Source organism: Aedes aegypti, chromosome 2, assembly GCF_002204515.2.
Source record: "Aedes aegypti strain LVP_AGWG chromosome 2, AaegL5.0 Primary Assembly, whole genome shotgun sequence".
Classification (NCBI taxonomy): domain Eukaryota; kingdom Metazoa; phylum Arthropoda; class Insecta; order Diptera; family Culicidae; genus Aedes; species Aedes aegypti.
In genome coordinates, this window is record NC_035108.1 from 145,155,591 (window position 1) to 145,177,865 (window position 22,275).

The 22,275-nt window shown below is 36.9% G+C and overlaps 1 protein-coding gene across 8 annotated transcripts in view; it reads right to left on the reverse strand.

Moving 5' to 3' along the window:
* LOC5565670 (sterile alpha and TIR motif-containing protein 1) overlaps positions 1–22,275 on the reverse strand; it is a 151,031-nt gene that overhangs the window by 29,956 nt on the left and 98,800 nt on the right. For all 8 annotated transcript variants that reach the window (XM_021842618.1, XM_021842620.1, XM_021842623.1 and 5 more), the window contains one exon: positions 10,335–10,529. In XM_021842618.1, the coding sequence (XP_021698310.1) occupies positions 10,335–10,529 (195 nt within the window). The remainder of the gene's footprint in view (positions 1–10,334; positions 10,530–22,275) is intronic.

Here is a 22,275-nt window from a genome sequence, read left to right on the forward strand (position 1 = left end):
AATAGCTTAGCTTAGCTTAGCTTAGACTGACTACACATATCAATGGTTGCTATTCCGTGATTGACCAAAGTCAGTGAAAATGCACAAAGAATCAACTAGAAGTTCGGCTGGGATTTGCCATAATCTTCTTCAGTGTGCATAATTCAGTGCCTCTATTCATACATGGTCAATAACGGCGCCGGCCACGTCCTTGCAGTCAGGTGGGGTTGAGGGAAGGAATGTTAGTGTGTAACCTTTGCTATTTGGAGACCGTGTTTACCTCTGCATCTCCACAAAGGTTACTGGGAGGGATGGTTGTTAATGCGGAGGATCGTTGGGTCACAGGATTCACTTTGATAAGCGATTAGACCATGATGAACGATTATTTGTTAACATGCTTAGGAATAAAATATATTCAATTGACATGGAAAATTTCCAAATAGGAGTAAATAATGTCGTTACTTGAAGTGACGAACCATTCAAAGTTTGTTGAACAAATAGGTAAAAGCAACATTCCTACAGCTGTTATGACGAAAGCATGTGTAACAATATTTTACTCAAATTGAAAAATATAAATCGATTGGCTGGATCATCACATAATATTCTTATGCCGACACTTACAGTGGCGAACCATTCAAAGTGTTTTGAATAAAATTAACGTTTTGCAAGTCTATACTTCTAGCACAGATAAACAGACCGAACCATTCAAAGCCTTTTTTTTATAAAAATAAAGGTAAAAGGAAGGATTTTATATATAAAAATATGAATTAGAGTTTATGCCGACACTTACAGTGATGAACCATTCATAGTTTGTTGAATATTCATATTTATGTCCCACCGTTAAAACGATTAAATGTGCGGTCATACATATGTTATAGATTAAAAAAAGCATGAAACGAGCTCACCAATTGATCCTTCATCCTTGATTGAGCAGCCACAATTTTCAGCTTTATTTAAAGCATACATACTAACTGAGAAACGCGAATATTTTTTCGCACTCGCGCCACGCGGACCGAAAACAATTGGTCTTGATTCCGTCGCTCGCCCTGCAGGAGCTTGCCATGGAATCGGAAGACCACACACTACTAACGCGAATCTCTTTTCGCACTCGCGCCACGCGGACCGAAAACGATTGGTCTTGATTCCGTCGCTCGCCCTGCAAGAGCATACCATGGAATCGGAAGATCACACACTACTAACGTAAACCTCTTTTCGCACTCGCGCCACGTGGACTGCAAACGATTGGTCTTGATTCCATTGCTCACCCTGCAAGAGCATGCCATGGAATCGGAAGATCACACACTACTAACGCGAATCTCTTTTCGCACTCGCGCCACACGGACCGAAAACGATTGGTCTTGATTCCGTCGCTCGCCCTGCAAGAGCATACCATGGAATCGGAAGATCACACACTACTAACGAAAACCTCTTTTCGCACTCGCGCCACGTGGACTGCAAACGATTGGTCTTGATTCCATTGCTCACCCTGCAAGAGCATGCCATGGAATCGGAAGACCACACACTACTCCATAATCAAATTTGATTTACGATTTAATAATATTTACAAACACGAAGAAAGTTCTCGAAAACAGCAACGCGAAGCGTAAAAAAACGCTACGAATGCGGTGAGCGATCATTGTCATATTCCGTTCAATTTCTGATAAGGCAGCGTCCATTTATTACGAAACGCTAAAATTGAAAATTTTTGACCCCCTCCCACCCTTTGTAACGCTTTTTGTATGAAAAATTTCAAATTTTTGTGTGAGCTGTAACGCTTGAACCTACTCCTCCCTCCCCCTAGAGGGTTACGTAATTTGTGGACGGACCCTAAACTGTTGTTGTAACAAGAATAGAATAGGACAATGTTTTTGTTCTTACGTGTTGCTTGAAAATCAATTTGTTTTGTTACCGCATTCTTCAGTAGCAGCTAATTTGAATCGTAGCAAGCAGGGTTACGATAAATTATCGTCTGATAACTCAACGTTAACTTAAGAGGAAAATAACCATCATCGTATTACAAATTTTCAAAACCAGTATTTTTGCTCAAAATTCAAGCAATGTTCAAGAAAAATCTATCATTGTATTACACTTGCTATATGGGTTGCGAAGATAGATTTTTATGAGGATTTCATTGAATTTGAACGAAAAAACTGGTTTTTCATTTTTAATGATTGCTGATGATTGAATGATGGATTCTTGCCTTAAGACATTAACTTTGACGGCGATAACATGTTAACGCCTTACACAATTTTTCTTTGAAAACTCAAGATGTCGTCACTAGGGTAACTAGATTATCGCAGCAATATTAAAGGCATGTTGATGTTCTATTTGACTTATCGCTTGATTATCGTCAACGAAAGGTTGTTGAGAAACGTTAAGACTTTATAGTTAACGACGATAATGATAAACATACCTATTTTTTTTTTCGAGGATAACAATAATATATCGATTAAAACCCTGGTAGTAAGATTATTTGCGTTCCAGCATTATGAGTACAGTTAAACGGGGTGACTTGCGACACTTTTCTCAACTTTGATCAACCAATTATTTTTATTATTATTATCTTTATTTACGAGATTTGCAGCCCAAGGCTGGCACATCTCGGTTTAATCAACCAAAAGCATGATCTAAACATCTTTTATAAATATATATTCTTTTCAAATTTTTGATGGTCAGCCCGCTTACAAAATAAGATGACAGAAGATTGTGATTGTGTGAATTATTTTATCATATAAAAATCATAAAAAGGTGACATTTTTTTAATGTTTAGTCATACTTTTCAAGTATTGTTGTTTATATATTCAAAGTATTCGGAACAGTACAAGAGAGATGGAATTGGTGGTCCAATGCCTACCGCTTCTGCTTCATAAGCAGAAGCTCATAGGTTCAATCCCATGCCCGTCCCTCTCTTCGTACTTTGTAGTTGTATCTTTCACTTGCTTCTATCTTCAACTCTCAATGCATTACAGTTGATCTATAACTACTTTTCCTTACACTTCCATTCTTCCATCATTATAACACGCCTTACCTTACGCCTGATAGGGTGCAGAGCCACTTGGGAACTTCCATGATTCACTTTGGCATGGGGGGTTTTTCTCGGCCAAATTTTTTGAAACTTTGCAAAAAGAAGCGCTTCAATACGTGCATATTGTGGCCAAATATGCGCTGAAGTGAATCAAACAGGCTTTGGAAAATTTAACGATCATCGACACACAAGCCATAATTCCATCCCATTTATACGACTGCATTCATACAACACGCATGACATTTATTGTTTGTGGACGAGACCCACTGTTTGGAGCCGATTACTGTGTGTCAACACTTGTAACATTCGCTGACCCACTCTCATTCTGATCAAGAAACAGAGGCGAATATTTTTTTTATTTTCTGTGCTATGTTCGCAACCAAAGAGGTTCAATGGTCCAGTAGATAATAATTAGGTTGTTAAAGGCTGCACTACCAAAAAATATGAAAGTTACTAACAATTTTATGCAAAACATAAATCACCCGAATGGCTCGATACTGTTGCAGTCTGTGAGAGTTGCTGCTCTTGAACGCTCTCGTGCCACGTACCAAACGAGAGAGTGAATGTTTATATTCATAGGGCTTTCTGAATGCGATGTGCCACGAACTGTTATGGTTCGCGAACTGTTACTCTCTCCGAATATGGTTCGATCGGCTTATTCAGATCAAAATCCAAAAACTGGTATCAAAAGTGCCAAGAATAGGATCCGGCATGCCAAGAATAGGATCTACATAGGCACACTACAAAACTATTCTAATTTTATAGAACTCTAAGTTGCTTGAAAATTTCGTAAAATAAAATGCGAAGTATTATTACTTATTAGTTATGCAAACATCATGTAGAGTATTACTCTGGTAAAATAAATTAACCTCATCAGCTTTCACGACATTTAGAAGAGTTCTGTTTTATCTGTAATATTATTTACAATAACAGCTTTAATTGTGGTCACTACTTGAATTGAGAGTTGCACGTAATGTAGGACCAAATTATAACAAATTTTGTTTTAGTATTTGACGAAAGTTGAATAAAAATGATGAATTGAAGAATAATCTACTGAATTTTCATTGTTTAGCCTAGGTGGAAACTTTACAAATTAGTGAAGAACAAAGGATTCTTCAAGTTCCTGAGGTGATCAATAGCACAGAATGTATTGATTGGAGTTACGGTTATGAATGTTTGATGGACCTCGCGTTTCATGGAGTTTTCTGTGTCTTGAAATAGAGTCAAAAGCTCAGAGCTAACATTGAAGATTTTCTATAGTCAAGAATTTCCGTTGTTGGAATATTAACATAAATATATTTTTTTTTTTGAGTTAAAAAAGAGTGAAAAACGCAGTAAGAACTGTAGAAAGCTTGTCCAGATTCAGTTTTTGATTAAATTTATAAAAAAATGTGAGCTCAAAACGGTTTTAATTTAGAAATTGTTTTGAACAAACAGATATAAACGATTTGTTGAAGCTCTATGTATCTAAATTCAGACTATATTTACACAAAAGTTCCATAGCAAACTAATTTCACTCTAAGAATGTCTTCAAAATTATGCGTAGGACATGGTCTATGACTGCTTCCTTGACTTATTCTTGATATGACGAAACTCTTGTTGAATCCAAGCAGAACACAGAAACGAAATCTTTCCATATACATGTTATCGTTCTCCTTTGAAGCTGGAATTAGTTTTTTTTCATAAATAAAAACAATATCTTCCAAGCACTCCTTCAAAGTATTTGCCAAGAATCACGTCAAGAATTTAACGGCAATCTGTCCAAGAATTATTAATTAAGTATTCGCTGTAAATCTGCAGAAACCCATACGAAATATCGTCAGGGGCCTTATAAGAACTTTGCCATATATCAAGGACTATCCAGACAATCAAAATGTACGTATAACGAAATCATCTTTTAAGTCATACAGTGCTTATATTTTCAAATTTCTGCGTATAAGATGTCGTGAAAAAGCCTTATACGTACAAAAGTGGAGGCGATATACTTGCATATTTTATATGATGCGTAATGGCATACAATGCGAGTGTATACATTTTCTAGCAAACTAAACTGTTATCTTATGCGACTTAACAAATGATAACAAATGTTGATTTGACAGCTGCTAAATGGACGAAACGGAATGTATAAATGAACTTTTAAAGTTGCGTTTTATGCGAGGAAATTCATCAATCATTCGATTTCATCCACCGTGTTTTGCGGGTGTGATGTTATTTGTATGAATAAACGAGTTTTTATGTGAAATATTATGTGAATTCTGTTTGCCAGGGAAACCAAACTAGTAATCCAGACAAGGACTCACCAAGAATCAGTATCATCAGTAATTAAAACAATTTTAAATTAAAATTAATCCTGGGGTTCAGAAGATTTGCCTTAATTTTTGCCTCAGCTGTTCGCCAACCTCTACGAATCCACAAAAAATTAATAAAAAAAAAACAGCCAATGATATTTTGAAAATCCCAAAAATCCATATTATCTATTGATTACCTTTTCAGTGATCTTTCAAAGAACTTTCAAGAAACTGATCAACTACGTCTCGTTTCTTGTTGGTAATCTGCAAAGATCTCATAAAACAATTTGCTTTAGACCTAAATGTTAATCTATCAAGCATCTCATCAAGAATCTTACCAGGAATCTCTAATTTCCCTTCTAGAAATGTTTCAAAGATGTTAATAATGTTCTATTGCCAGTTGCCAGACAACTTTAATTCCGATGAAAATGTTAGAAAAATTGTTGTTTTCCGAATCTTTGCAAAGTTTACGTAGTTTAGGCGATAGGAAGTCAGAATTAGCTTATTAAATTTCTAAATTTACCAAAACATAACCCAACTTTTATTCGACAAAAAGATTAAATCTTGTTGTCAAATAAAAGTTGGGTTATGAAAAAAATGTATATTAAGTTTGTTTAATATATTGTCACAAGGAATCTAAAATGAATCGCACGAGAAATCGGGAAAAATGGTCGCTTAAAATCTACCGAACAACTTCCCAGGAAACCAACGATTTTACATGATTTGGAATAGAAATCGTTAACTATCTCTTTAGAAACTCCCTAAAGTTAGTCGTGCACCTCCTACCAAAATTTTCTAGTTTTGCCCATAGTAATTTTAATTTAAGGTGAAGATGCATCGAAGCCAAACCTCAAATTTTCAAGAGCGTAAATCTAGAGAACCAGACAGCGGTTTTAGCTGAAAACTTAATCGATTGGTCACACACTGGTGGTAACCAAACGATGAAGTTTTCAGCTTGAACGGCTGTTCAGTTCTCTAGATTTGTGCTTTTGAAAATTTGAGGTTTGGTTTCGATGCATCTTACCCTTAAACGAAACGATATACTTATGTTTGAAATAGATATTTTCCCGGCATGTCCTTTGAATTTCCGGGTACTTTTCATATTTTTTCCCGGTCATTTGTAATTCTTGAGTTTTTCTCGCTTTTCTTGGACACTAGTGTGGGACAAAATTCAGATTCTCGTTGTATTCAAGTTTGTATGGGATATATTATGGGAAAAACTATTTTTTACAAAGAAAAATCGTCAGAGGTCGCCATTGACTTCTATAAAAACACTAACACTTGTGAAAAAAGTTATTCAATGAAAACCTATTGACAAGGTGATATTGATTAACACGTAAAGGAATAGTAATGATAACAAAATTGGGCAAAATTTCCGAATAGTCTATGTCCAATAACTTTCTTTACAAGCATCGGATTGTTTTGCGGTTTTCGTCAAAATTGTGTATTGTAAAAATATCTATCGAGATCTGTATTTAGTGCAATCCATGTTTTGAAACCGCCATTTTGGGTAATAAACATAGACCCTTTTCCGGTGAGAGGTACATTTCGATAAACGGTTTTCCGGTAAATATTATAATAGCCTTGAACGCATTTTCGTATTTAGAAGACCACTTCAAGCCAAATAACGAAAGTTGTTTAACTAAAAATCAATCAGGGCATACGCATTAATGGGCCATATTTTATCTCATATTATAAAATCGTGAGTCAAATCAGAATTATATAACAATTGCAATGACACAATATTGCACGAAAAACCATTGGCGCCCAAAATTTTCTCATAAATATCAGTAACAACAAAACCGATTGACACTTCATTAGTTTAGCTGCGCTTCAACAACTGTGTCGACAGCCAGACTGTGAGGTTGGTAACTCTCCGTTGATGGCAGCTCCTGTGACTGAGTTTAGCTTAATTAATCATCGTTTTATCCGCGGGACTTGATGTATGTATACGGAAACATTTTTAGAAAAACCCGTTTGCAGCGCAGTTCACACTTGGCGACATCTCAATTACCGGCAGTAACGTTAGTGGGGCCTTACTTAGCCTAGTTGTAGCGTTCGCGGCTACAAAGCAAGCTGTATGGGTGCAATTTCCGTTAGGTCCAGGATCTTTTCGTATTGGAAATGTCCTTGACTACCCTGGCCATAGAGTATCATCGAACCTACCACACAACATACGAATGCAAACAACTTTGGCAAAGTAAACTCTCAGTTAATAACTGTGGATGGAGTCTGAGAACACTTAGCTAAGAAGCAGGCTCTGTCCCAGTTGCGACGTATGCCAAGAAGAACAAGAATAACGTTAATGGATTGGGTGATGGAGCTACTAGGTATACAGGCCTACATCACAAATACCCCAAAAGGAAAAAAAAATGTGCCGGGCCTTTGATATTGTAGGTCCAGTATGAACTGTCCAAGCTTCGCGAACAAAAGTAATCAAATTGTGCGCACGCTGTTTCGTTCGCGCCTCAGCCAGCAGGTGACAGCTTATTAGTAATGGATCGTTTGTTTGTGGGCGGTATCGCTATTTCTCATGGCATGGCGCACCGCACCGCTTCTCACACAGAGCTCACATGCAGTTATTATTTTTAAACTTTTATATGCTATTACATGTGAAAACTAGCAACGGGCAAATTCTAGAAGCAGACCACACACCCGTCTTGTATTTACCTTTATTTTGTACCAATATACCAATATTTTATCGTCAATTTACTCGGATATTTATATCAACGGGTACTTAAGAACACAGCACTTGGCACTTAAGTTTTGGCACTTGAATGCACAAATCAGTTCTAATAATCACTCGATATCGCGTTTTGTAACTTTCCCCGGTAGTTATAGAAAAATCGAGACCGAAAATTTTGTCGTTTAATTCAATCGTTTAGTTTCGCGGGTTGTGTTGTTCGTTCGATCGTTGTACAAGTACTGATGATTTCGGCTTAAGCGTTCGGGAATGTGTCGCGATCCGCTCCCACATGTCCAACGTGTTTGTCACCACGTACTGTGGATGTGGCATCATCATAGTTGTGGTGAGCGTCACCTATTCCGTTGGTAGGCAAATATCTAAATAGCTATTAGCTCTTTCTCTTACTCGAAAATTTCGAGGATATGGGTATTAAGAGCAGCATACTAGATGGAGCAATTCAATAAGAATGTATCAATACGAAAAAATCTACTTGTTTCTCAAAGGATGCGTAACTGTATTTTTTGTTGATCATTTCATACATATTTTTGCGTGTTTACAACTACTAAGCTCTGTTGTCTCTACAGCCAAAATCTAACAAAAATGAACCTATGAAAATTAACAAATATCTTGAAGAAGCAATACTTATCACTTATTGTATAAGCTTTACTTGCTTCACACTAAATAGCGGCCCAAATCTTGTCAAGAGCATTTCAAAATTTAATTAGACTCGTGAATAAGCACCGACCGACCACTACGTCGATGATGAAGCACACAGGAATAATTTGAATAAATCATGGCCAAAATTATATTCTGCCTTTATTGATCTTGTTATGGCCTAATGAGCTTGAGCTTGAACTTGATTGGCCGCCCGTGGATGCTATTCTAGTATCGCCAGATCAGCTGCACTTACACGAGGAACTAACCAGATGACTCTTTGGGACTAACAAACACCCTCAGTGTATGAGTGCTGGTGATCTTCTATTTTTAGGCAACAACGGCGCCTGCCACGTCAGAATGCAGACCAATGTGGGGAAGGGGGACGAATTGATGTTACACTTATACTGGCCCACTGTAGACCGTTGAGTCCGACTGTATCTACGCCAGTTCATGCTGAATTGTATGTATTGCGGGAAAGGCATGGCAAAGAGGTTTGCTGTTTCAGTTTGGAGATAATTGCACACAAATGCGAAAAATGGACAATTTTTTGTTTGAAGTATTGATAATAAAAAAAAACTGAAAAGAACGCATATTGCTATCTATTTACATGTTTAAACGTGTCCTGAAGCTGTGTTTAAAACTGTGACGGGGTCAAACATTTCAATTTTGCAAATTTAAAATTATGGCCACCACTTTATGCCAGTTACTCCTCTGTGCCAACAACAACGACGTCGATAATTTTCGCTTCTCGACGCCGGCTGATTTGCATTCAAACGAGAGTGTCACAGATTTTCCGCGAAAATCTCAAAATGGGAACACCTTTCCGAGAAGCATGCCAAAAAATAAACATCTCGCGGGAAATTCCCTCGCCCTGCTTTTCTCGAAATGGACGGATTTCCACTTATTCAAGCGTCACACTAGACGTTCGCTGAAAGGTTTGCGGCGTTCTCGACTAATGGTAGACATGGGTCGTTCCCAGTGATCATCTAACGTACGATCTGTGGTAATTACATAATCAGATCGCCGCGTTATAATCCTTCACTGATGTAGTTCCTGTCGCGCACGCTGATTGACGCCACCTTGACATTGTTAGTCATCGCAATTCGCAGCTAGAGCTTTCGCATTCTGTCGGTGTGAGGAAGTTGGTTGACCGTACTGCTTCAGTTCGAGTAGATGAGTAATACGTGGTAAATTCGATTTATATAGCTTTTCTCAGTTTAGCTTAGCGTTTCCCAACCGGGAATTTGCGGACCCCTAGGAAGGCGCGAGAGCATCTCAAGGGGTCTACGAAGATATTACAACAAAAAGTTGTTAATTTTGTTAATTGACACACTCAACTTCTCTCAATGCTATCAAAGCAATTTTCGATTAAGATCTGGTAATAAGAAGGGGTTCACCGGATTTATTTTGTCGTGAGGTTTGGGACGTAGCGAATTTGAAATGATCGTTGAATGAGTGGTCGATGCCAATTTCATCAGTTACGTCTGTTTGTTTGTGCTAATATTTTAGGGACCATTGAATGTTTGTAGGACCTTAATGGGCGTCACAACTTTGAAAAGGTTGGAAACCACTGGTTTAGCTGTTGCTTCACTGGGCAATATTTATAGACAATTTGAATGTATCATCCTTAATAATTAGAACAAGGATCAGAAGTGAGTGGAAAAAGGTTCACGGTTCCACTTCAATTAACGATATTTACCTCCTGTGACGAACTGATGCTTGCATTGGAGAGCATTGTGCCTGTGGTCGTCGTCGATCCTGCCCCCGCTCCGGAAGACGATGCATTGGAGCTGAAGAAACCCTGACCGATGCGTCGCGCCGTCGCTGTCGGGATCGTGGGCGTCCCATTGGCTGTGTTCGTGTTACTGCCATCTGTGTCAGCCAAGTCAGACATCTATAAGGTTTAAGAGGATTGGAAAGAGAATGATACGGGTCATTATTATTCGGGTTTGTTGCTGCAGTGTGTTGTAATGAGAAGTGTTAGGAAACATCGTTTAATGAAACTCCATCACACACTGTATTCAAATTTCGATTGATTCGACGATGGTTAAAATTTTGTTGAAGTTATGAAAACCTAAGAATATTCAAGGTGAAGATCAATCGAAATTATGCTTTAAATCTTAAAAAGCACAATCTAGAGAACCAGAAAACCCTTCAAGCTGAAAACTTGTTCAATTGGTCATTCGTGTCTGGTGACCAATCATTTTTCAGCTCGAATTAATGCTGACTCTTCAAATTTTCCATGTTTTTGGTATTTTTATACTAAATATAAGACTAAGGCTGAAAAATCGGGTATTATTAAACCTTTAAATTATTTTTTTAGCTAGTTCGTTTATTTTAGGCTCAAATGCGTTGAACGCTTTACGGAGCCGAAATTAATTTTTTGTATTCTTATTACATACAATTAATTGGCTTTAAACCTTCGAATTATAAAAATGTTGCCCAAATGCAGATCGATTTACATACATACACTTGTTAAAACAATCGAGATTTGAGCACAGCGTCGCGATGCAGTGGAATAACTTATCAGGATAACGTGTAGACAAGCCATGAGAATGAAGGTGTTACTAGGTGTAACACAAAAACGAATCGATGGATGTTTTAATGCAGTTTTGACCTATTGACTGAAATCAAACTGGTGTAGGTGTTTTTTTTATGGAAATTTGACTGATATTTTTTTTTTTTGACATGTCATATATTTATGAAGAGTAACACAGCGTAACAAAAATTACATTTTTGCGTGTCTCAAGGATCAAATTATGTGTTTCTGGTAAATTTGGGGTTGCTGAATCTGATGCCATTCTCAGAAATGTTCCAGCACGTCACAATTTTTAGCTACAGGTCGCAAAATTTGTATAAAACACTGGTTTTATTGATGTTTGTCTAAAATTTAAAATGATTTTTATCAAACTTTTTTGTGATCTAATCCACCATCCACCATAATGTAACTTAAATTTTTCATTTAAAATATAATTTGGTGGAAATTGCCTGATTGAATTTAGATTAAACCGATTTTCTTAATATGCTTACTATCTCCAAACAAAATTCTTCGCTTTCTCTTTTATGACAAAATACAATACTTTTTTAAACAACCAAAAAATAAATTCTTCGCATAGAAAGTATTATAAACTTTGTTGATAAGTATTGTTATACACATAAAGTTTCAATTCTGTGACAAATTAAGCAAAGAAATTGCCATACAAGCTGATAAACTTGCATGCAAGTTGGCTAAAGTAGTCAATTTATGCATTTTCAACAGCCTATATCTCAAAATCTAGACATGCTATGATATTTTTGAAAACGGAAATGGATTCAGCAACCCTTAATTGAGTGAATAGTGGTATTTTGGTTCTTAAGACAAAAATGTGTTCCGCAGTGTAATTCATAACATAGATTTTTGAATATAGGGGGCCTAGCTTAGCCGAGTGGTTAGAGTCCGCGGCTACAAAGCAAACCCATGCTGAAGGTGTCTGGGTTCAATTCCTGATCGGTCCAGGATCTTTTTGCAATAGAAATTTCCTTGACTTTACTGGGAATAGAGTATCAGGCTCTGTCCCAGTGAGGATGTAATGCCAATCAGAAGAAGAAGACAGTTTCCGTGTGTGTATTCATAGTTTATCGTCACTAGCAAAAGGTAAAAGTTTTGAAGTTCTTTTTTTAAACATATTTCTAATTCTGCGCATGAGAATTCGTTGATGTACCCAACCAGAACCACATAACAAGATCATAACACATTCCTATCAGCAACAGTTGAAAATAACAGAATTTGATATAATTTTGTTATTAAGATGGTTTGTTCTCAACTTGTTATATTTTTGGTTACGCATTTATACATACATTTGTTGTCATGAACAATAACATAATTTGCAATAATTTTGTTATTTTGTAACACCCTCGCAACACATTCTGTAATAATTTTGTTATAATTATAATAGGATTCGGTTTTGTTTGGTGCAAATTTTGTTAGAATTTTTGTTATTTTAACTACTAACATGTACCGTTAGCAACTGGTGATATAAAAAAAATCATATCAGGGAACACATTCTGTTAAAATCTTGTTTCTTCCATCTGGTCGGGTATTCGTGACGAAAAAACAACAAGATAAGCACAAAATTATACGTCGTAATGTAAAAGTCAGTTGTTGTGACATTTACGTCTTGGCGTGTAATTTTATTTTTTGTTTTTTTTTATTACATGAAAATTTAATTAATCAACATGATTTAAGAACAGATGTAAATTTATGTCAAATTGTTCGCTTCTTTTATGTGCATCAAAAGAGACGTATATATCCTGTGCGAATTGATAAATTATTTTTGGCTGTAGCACATTTCCCAGAAAGTCAAACCCAAGAACGACATTCCCCAGAATGACGTTCTCCAGAATTATATTCCTCAGAATGGGACATTCCCCAGAAATCCATTCCACAGAATAGTTTTTATTGATTTTCAAGGTACGCAAAAATAAAATGAATTTGGGTTTCTTCAGTATTTTTTTTTTAATTTTCGGTAAAAATGATTTACTAGACGCTTCGAATTCCGGCCTCAATTCAACCAACAAAGATTGTCAGTTCATTATTATGGATCCCAAGCAAAAAAATCGGATTTGAGTCCAAAAATACTGTTTAAAAGTAGAGTGTTGGAATAATGTTCTTGACAGCTTTTACCGTGGAAAATATACTAGATGTCTGTCCAAGGTATTACACAATATTCAGCCTGCCTGCAAATATCTTATACAGATTGTTCTTCTTCTAGAAATGATTTGAGAATCGCATTTGTATTATATATCTGTCTTTGAAAAAACAAGCAGAATTTATTGTGGAAGCCTTATATGGAATTTATGGAACGAGACAAATCATATAAGTGTTATGTATGTACCCACTTTGAGAGAGGCAGGGAGATCTAGTCAAAGACCACTACCCATACAAATTTAAAAATGTTTGTAAGGACAAAAAACCACTAGGGGGATAGAGTGGGGTGTCTTGAAAATCCAAATCCAATACCACATCGGCAGTCCCTAATGTACTTTGAATCTGACGCACTAACCAAACTATTTGGCTGAAAACGCTTTCTTACATACGTTATACCATGTTTTATTATTAACTTTGGCCCTAGCTGTTGGAAAAATTAAGTATTTTATTGTTTCCATAGATTATTCTGCCTTCTTTCAAATTGTATTCTCAATTGGCTGTTCTTTCTGATTGTATTCTCAAAAAATGTAATTTGTAATTTGTAATTTGTTTTGATGCTTTCAAAGCATATTCTCTCTTCTTTTGAACATTGACTGTTCTTCCTAGTTTTTTTCTACGTCTTATTAAGAATAATGAAACCGAATTACACAATAGAAGTCCGCTTCTCTTTTATAACGTTCCTTAGAAGAGAAAAAAAACTTTCAATAGAACTTTAACACTTCACTTTTGCAAAAATAAAATACTAAAATCACTAGTAAGACGAGCAAATACCTTTAAACTCTAATATATTGCTTAAAGGGTGTCCACGATGAAATTGCCAGTTCATACGCAAATGCCCGCACCTTGGCCTTAGCCCTTAGCACAACAGTTTTTTGCATGTAAACCCATACTTTCTTCAGTTCCTCGACTGTCTTCACTACCTTAAGTCGTTTAAGAAGGTGCTGCTTCATAATTGCCCAGTACTTCTCGATGGGGCGGAGCTCCGGAGTGTTGGGAGGGTTGAACATTTTCGGCACTAAATTGACCTTATTGTCCGCATACCACTTCAGCACGTACTTGGAGTGGTGGCATGAGGCCAAATCCGGCCAGAAGATTGTTGGGAGAGGAAGCAGCCGCTTCTGAAGGCACTCTTTCATGTACACCTGTCCGTTCATCGTGTCCTCCCAGTCAACATTTTGGTTGGTATAACTTTTGTTATACATCATTCTATATGAAGCAATTCCATCGTATAGAATGCATGAAAAGGCTATATACCTACCAAATTGGAGGCTATATACGCACTTGGCATGACTTTTTCAGACTTTCTGCGATCAGATATACGATGCCACAAAATTGGGATGAAAATAAAAAAAAGGTTCCAGCAAGCCTCGAACGCGGGACCTCTGGAACATAAACCAGGCAACTTTACACTGCACCACCAAAGGTTTCATGACAGAGTTCAGATTATTTGCCATTATTAATGCATGTTTCATGTACAACGACACTTTCTTTGTTGTTCTTTCAGGCCCATCGTGAGCAGGTACCAAGTTTGGGTGACAATTTTTGCTAAGTTATTGCGACTTCATATGATGTTTTCTGGATTGATATATGATCTTTCAATTTTTACAACTTGACGCAATTCTATGTTGCACTATTTATGACATGTTTTGTTGTCAACACAGATTGTCGTTTATGAATCGTAGTGGGGATTTAAATACAACTTGTGTTGACATTGATAACGCCTTATTTGGCATATTGTGCGATTCCGATTTTTGACGTACGAATATGTGATTTTGGATGCACATTCTTATACGATACGTGGTTTACTGGGCTTGGTCACGAAAGGTGTACTCCGCTTCCCGCATGTGCAGATGGCTTGCCAAACCAGGAATTTCTTCGCAAATTTGGACATCTTCTGAGTGCGGACATGCTCCAGAGCGCTGAACTTATCCTTGGCCGTGAAAAACAGGTTGCCGACTGTTTCGTCGTCCATGATGCAGCATTCAACTTTCGTCAGCATGTTGAGGTAAAACTTCCTGGCACGGGTTTTGGCGGACTTGTTCTGCTTCTCGTCGGGATTAGGGGCCTTTTGTACCTTGAACGTTCGAAGCCTAGCGTTAGTTTTGGCCCTCTGGACAAAACTTCGGCTTAGTTGCAAGTTCTTAGCCACATCCCGAACGGAGGCGTTCGGGTTTCGGTTGAAGGCCCGAACTACGCGGTTGTGATTTTTGATGTTGTACGGAATACTTTTTCCTTCACTTCTGGGCTTCCGATCGGTGGTCAATCGTTCCTCGAACCGCTTAATCACTTGCGGCACCGTGGAATTCGCGATTCCCAACGTTTTAGCGATGGAACGATTCAAGAGATCCTTGTTCTTGTGATGAATGCGCAAGAATTTATCACGCACGAGGTGTTCTTTCGACTCCATTTCCGCGAATTTTGATCGCAGGACTTTAACTTACAGGATGTAAATAATGCACTATGAACAAAATCCATCCAAATTTTCATTAAATTCTACCCAACGGTTAAAAAGTTAGAGAAATTTCATAGTGTGGCAATTTCATCGTTGACACCCTTTATCCTGACAGATAGGCCTTTTTCTTCTACGACTTACAAACTTCTTCAGTGTCGAGTGCTCATCTTTAGAAGATGTGCTACAAAACGTAAAGCCTACAAAATATCAAAGCCTGTGTTGTGCACTAGACTAGGGTGGTTGACTGCAAAAATTTTAAGCTACATCTTCCAAATTTGATTAGCTTTTGGAGGTCCTAGAAGCTACTGTGAAAATTTGAGCAGAATCCATCAACTCAAAGGAGGGGCTAAACGAGTTTGAGTTGACAGATTACACAATTATTTTCAGAGTAGCTAGGATCCAAATGAACCAATTTGGGGTGCAACTAACTTGAGATTTTTTTTAAGTTGATTTTTTCCATACAGGAATGGACCATTCTAATAAGAACATTATTATCGTCTTTTTGTTATAGGGGAAAAGTTCTAGTTTTAGACCTAAAAGAATGGTACTATTTTTTCGGATTTGTATACAAAGTAGGGCAAAATCGTCTGGATGGGTCGGAAAATAATGCAAGGTCAAAAATTGGTGCTCTTCCCCTATATTATAGGTGTCCATTTACCTGGATTTTAGCAGTCCTAGAATATTTTTTTTCTGGGAAATGTCCCATTCTGGGAAATAGCTTTATGGGGAACGTCCTATTCTGGGGAATGCCCCATTCTGGGGAATGGCGTTCTGGGGAATAAGTTTCTGGGAAATGTCGTAAAACCAATTATTCACATAAAAATCATTCTAACAGAATCAACAAATTCGTTTATCTTCTAAGGGCGGAATCTGCTTCGGGAATCTAGTGTAAAGAACTTGCAAAAATAATAAGAGAAGTTTGTCATGGATGATGGTCCGATCGAACATTGATTTTTGTTAAAGTTTTTCGCTTGAAATCTACTAATATACCGTTTTGACTCATATCCCGAACACTTAAGGCCAACAGTGACTTCAAATGTATCTGATAGGCATAAATAAGCCGATATTTGTGAAAAATTTTATATCTTCGCAAAATCTAACTGTGACCTGTTGGGTGTGTCAATATTTGATTTGATTGACATATTTCAGCGAAAAATTTCAACCAAATCGCCATACAAAAACCGAGTGTTCGAAATATGAGTCTGTTCGGAATTTGAGACAAAACGGTACAATGACAATTTTTAATTTAAATTGTTTCTAAAATCGATTGATCTCTTCAGGTCACAAATGATAAATACTATGCTGAACAAACTAAACTTAAAAAACAATAAAATCAAGCACATTTCTAGTTCAACGTTGCAATTTGTGTCTAAATCTTCAACGATGATTTAGAATGATTACCTTTCAAATTTTATCATTTGGTATCAATAAACTGATTGCTTTTGTTTGAAGCTCTTCGGCTCTTCTATCACACACTGGCATGATACAAACGCAACAATTTATTGATTTGCATTGCTTATTGAGCAAAAACATTCCCATGAGTTTTGTATCATGTTCGAATAATTAATCACGCACGGTGTTTGATTTTCAACTGTGGCGTGATAAAAGTTCGTCGTGATTATGATTTCGAAGGATAGAGATGTATGCTTTCGGTACAGGCACGTTTTCGTTTGCCATCATTGCATTGGTATTTGAAATCGTATTTATTTTCATTAATACGCTCATCGCTCAACTCGTTAGCGATTGCGAATGTGTAGGAGTAAAAATATTGTCCGTTTGCGAGAGTGACATACACAGCAGCAACAGTAATTAACAGGCTTGAAAAAGATGCAGCATGTTTACACTTTTCTAAGCTTATTATCTCGTCTCGACGAAGAATGTCGCGATGTCAATTATTACACATTCCTTTGAGGTGAATGTAAGGTTTAGGCACAGACAAACAGACGTCACACTGAAGAAATTTCCATCGTGCACTTAGTTAGCGATCTTTCCAAATTTGCTATGTTCCAAAACTCATACCCAGAGGCGCACTCATCGTTTTTCTTCATGTTTGACGTTTCACACTATCGTTATCTGCAGGTCTTGTTGCACAAAACAGTGTTTCGTGCAGCATGCACACCAGATGATGATGGTTTAAATGGATTTGAATGGAATCTGTTCTAATTGTTACGACTGTTTGTCTATTATTTAGACCCGGGTTTCCTCTCTAACCAGAGATTTATTTTTAAATCGTTTTAATGTTACCCGTTTTAATTTTTGTTTTAATTATGATGTTCACACATAAAGCAATGTCGATCGACATCATAATTATAACTATACAATACCTAAATAAGAAGGGTCTTTTTTTATTCATTTCGACAAAGGCCCATATCTTGCAACGATACCTACCTTGCAACGATATGTTCCGTAATAAATGCATCTTATACCCGATTTTCAGACAATTTGGAGGAAAACGATGTAAATGTGAATCATGGAATTACCATCTCTTCTTCTTCTTGGCATTAACGTTCCCACTGGGACAGAGCCGGCTACTCAGCGTAGTGTTCTAAGAGCACTTCCACAGTTATTAACTGAGAGCTTGCTTTGTCAAAGTTGCCATTTTCGCATTCGTATATCGTGTGCTAGGTACGATTATACTCTATGCCTAGGGAAGTCAAGGAAATTTCCATTACGAAAAAATCCTGGACTGATCGGCAATCGAACCTAGACACCTTCAGCATAGCTTTGCTTTATAGCCGCGGACTCTAACCACTCGGCTAAGGAACGTCCCCCTCTCTTTTTCTACGACGGTTTAATTGAACTTTTAACATTTTTTTCTGAGTAGTTTTCAGTTGAATCCGGCACATAGGAAAACCCTATCATATGGCAAATATGGCAAACGACCCAGCTCTCAAGTGATAACGAACAGGATAGAAATTGTAGGATGGAGACCGGTATTGTGAACTGGACGGCGAACCGCGTTGGGAGCTTCTAATCGTCAAGTACTTAGAGCAAACACAAGTAAACATCATTGACAATCTATTGTAGTTTGCCGCCGTTTTTTGCATCGTTATGAACTCTTCACTTGACAGATTTTTGTTTGATAATGTCAAGTACGGAGATTAAGGTGAAAATGCATCGAAGCCAAACCTCAAATTTTCAAGAGCACAAATGTAACAAACCAGACAGCCGTTCGAGCTGAAAACTTAATCGATTGGTCAAGCTCAAGCTCAAGGTATTATACCACTCTGAATGAATGCATCACGTCGTTGTTAAACATTGTAAGCTAAACAAGGGTAACTGGAAGGTATTGCCATTTTATGGTCTTAAAATAAGTACAGTGGGATTCCGTTTTTGGCAACAAAGTTGAAATTTTCAGTTGCCAAAAACGGAACCGTGCCAAAATCGGAACCCATATTTCAAATTTTATTTTTCGACTATTGATTTTGAAAGCATCATTACAATGTTAATACATCATTTTTATGGAATCATAAGGCGTTGAGACTTCGAAAAGGTTCACTTCGAAGCATTTTCCCGGAGGGTTATACTATGCTATGAATCTATAGCTCCGTAATATTAAATCTGGCAAACGATTTTCTGGTCGCGTTTTTACGCCTCAACGTCTTCAATTATTTTTTAAAAGCTTTATGCATAATTTTTGTATAAGAGGGCCTTGTAAAACCAATAATCGCATAAGTGACTTTTATTGAAGAACTGGACATTTTCTTAAAACTATGAGAGAAAACGAAAACAAAAATGTTTTCTTTTAAAGACGTATTTGCGAATCAAAAGCGCTGGGTATTGCAAAACGGCATGGCCTTTTTTTTTCTAATTAACTGAACATTTAAAATCAGTTTAACTTTTGGACTTTAGCATAAAATCTGAAAAATTCGGTAAGTTTAGAATTGCTCCTTCAATTTATGTTTCTGATAAAGTAAGAATTTTATAATGAATGGTTGACTGTATCAAAAGGGCAAACATAAACATGAGAAGATGCATAAATGCCTTGTAATTGTGTAGAATTTAATTTTTAATTCAGCTTGATATATGTTTACACCTGCCTTATTAAATCAACTGAAATTTACAGGATCCTGTTATGAAACCTCAAGAATCTTATAGGAATCTTCAGGTTCTCATAAGAAATCGACAGAAAAAACGCTTGAGCTCTGAAGCATCTTGCCAAGCATACGTAGGATCTCGCATAGAGTTCTTGCTAAGGATTTTGCTATGAGTTAACATCTTGGAATTCCACTGCGATGTTGCCGTAAATTCTCAAGTCTCCGATGAAAAAAAATAAAAGTTTATTATTATTAGGCTACCACTAGCATACCTCAAATTCCTCTGGGAACCTTTTCAAAATCCTCAAGCTTTCGCCGAAAGTATTAAAAAAAAACTACTAGAAATTCACATTATCCCGCTTAAAATTTACAAGACGCCCTAGAGTTTATTAGGAATCACCAGATTTTGGACATAATCCTCGATAACCAGTTATACACTCTAACGATCCCTCAAGAAGCTGTCAATGTCCACTTGTAATCTGCAGATATCCTCATGATTTCGTTAAAATTTCTGAAAAGTCCCACAAGAACAAAGAATCCCTTAAGGATTCTCCAGGGTACAGTTAGGAAACTCATAGACTCAGCTCGTAAGGAACATTTTGATGATATTGAGACCCGTATCCTTGATTAACAATCTTGTACAGAATTCTGGATCGTCTCTTAACAAATCTAACGCCTTATAGAGTCTATAGAAAAGACAGAACGTAGCTTTAAATAGTTGAAACAGAAAGATCAATATACACACCAATACCACAGACAAAAAGTAAAAACACTCTCAGTCGTATTTATCGCACGCTCCAATGGTATTATTGAAAATAAATTGTAGTTTGGACTGTATTCGCATTTGTCATGTTATTCAATGAAATTTAAAAAAGTTATGATACACGACACTTTGCTGTACATATTTGTATCTTTTATTGCAGTGTGTTTTTACATACGCAATGTATATAAATCCATAAGGGACCGTCCATAAATGACGTAGCAATTTAGGGGGGAGGGGGGAGTCTATGATTTTGCTACGAACCATGGATAAGGTATGGGAAAATAGGCTACAATGGGGGAGGGGGTTGTCAAAAATTGGCCAAAAAATGCTACGTCATTTATGGACGCTGCCTAATAATAAAGACAGCGAGACAAAATGTATGATTGTAACTCTGTGTGAGTCATAGATTTTTCGTTGCTCTTATGTCGGTGCTGGTGCTTTGTTCGAACAAGCTGTTTCAAATCTGAAGAACAGTGTTTTTTTTTATTGTATCACCTACTGGCAAACTCAAGTGGGCTGGTCACTCAATATGAAGTCCTTTGAAAAAAGAATGGTCTTAAGTTAAGATACTGGTGAAGATTATTGGTCTCATGAAACGTTGCCTATGTATGACCAATGACCATTCTGAAGTAAATAAGCGCGTACGTGAGTCCTTAGTAGTTGGTGAGATTTGGGGAAACATCGACGAAAATGGAGATCTGGAATGTAATCGGTGTGGAGTTGACATGCTATTCAAGTGACTAAAGCAAGAGACACGATAATATTTACAAAAATTTACAAATTTTAATGGTATTGAAAAATGTTGCCAAAAACGGATCCATTTTGTTGCCAAAATCGGGGGGTGCCAAAATCGGAGCATGCCAAAAACGGAGCATGCCAAAAACGGAATCCCACTGTATTTGCTTAATGTGTCCATTACGCCCTTGATTCCCCTACTTAATGCTACAAAGGAGACTTCCTCACATTTGGAAATCATTCCAATCATGCGCGTTGCAAATACTTTAAACCATATCAATGATTCAATCTATCATCAATGTTTGTCCGCATGCAAAAAGTATATTAGTCTATAGACAATTAGTTAGTCACCCAGGTATTCTTGGAAGCTCACCGTTTATACTAAGCTGATAGCAGCGAAGTATCTTGATGTGTTCAGTTAAGATAAGATTCATTGGAGTAAAGGCAGGTTGTCATAATAGGTAATTTAGCTCGGTTATTCAGAGACTAACGGTATACGGCAATGTTTTTCTGTCTGAGTACGTCGTTTCCAAACCAAACGTGAAGCCAAAAGAAACATAAGAATAAATGTTGTTTATATGTAACTTTTTATCCACTTCTATTAAAATTTGTGACATCGAGTTGCCACGAGTACCCCGGTTCCATCCCTTTCTAATTTTGGTGCTGAAACAGTCAAATCAAGGCTCTCCAATAATATTATAAAATTTTAAAATGGTTCCGAAACTGTCTCCTTGGCTTATCACTTCAATCTCTTGAAGGGTCCCAAAATGCCATATTATTTCATAAATGAATTAATCATTAGTAAACATATACTTAAAATTGATAACAAAACAACAAATTAATGCCAAATAATTTACAAAAAGCTTTGCTAAAAAAGGTTACAATGGGCAAACTATTTCGTTGGAATTTACACAATTTCGAATGTTTTGCACCCGTGCTCAAATAATTGCATTAAATTTGTGATTG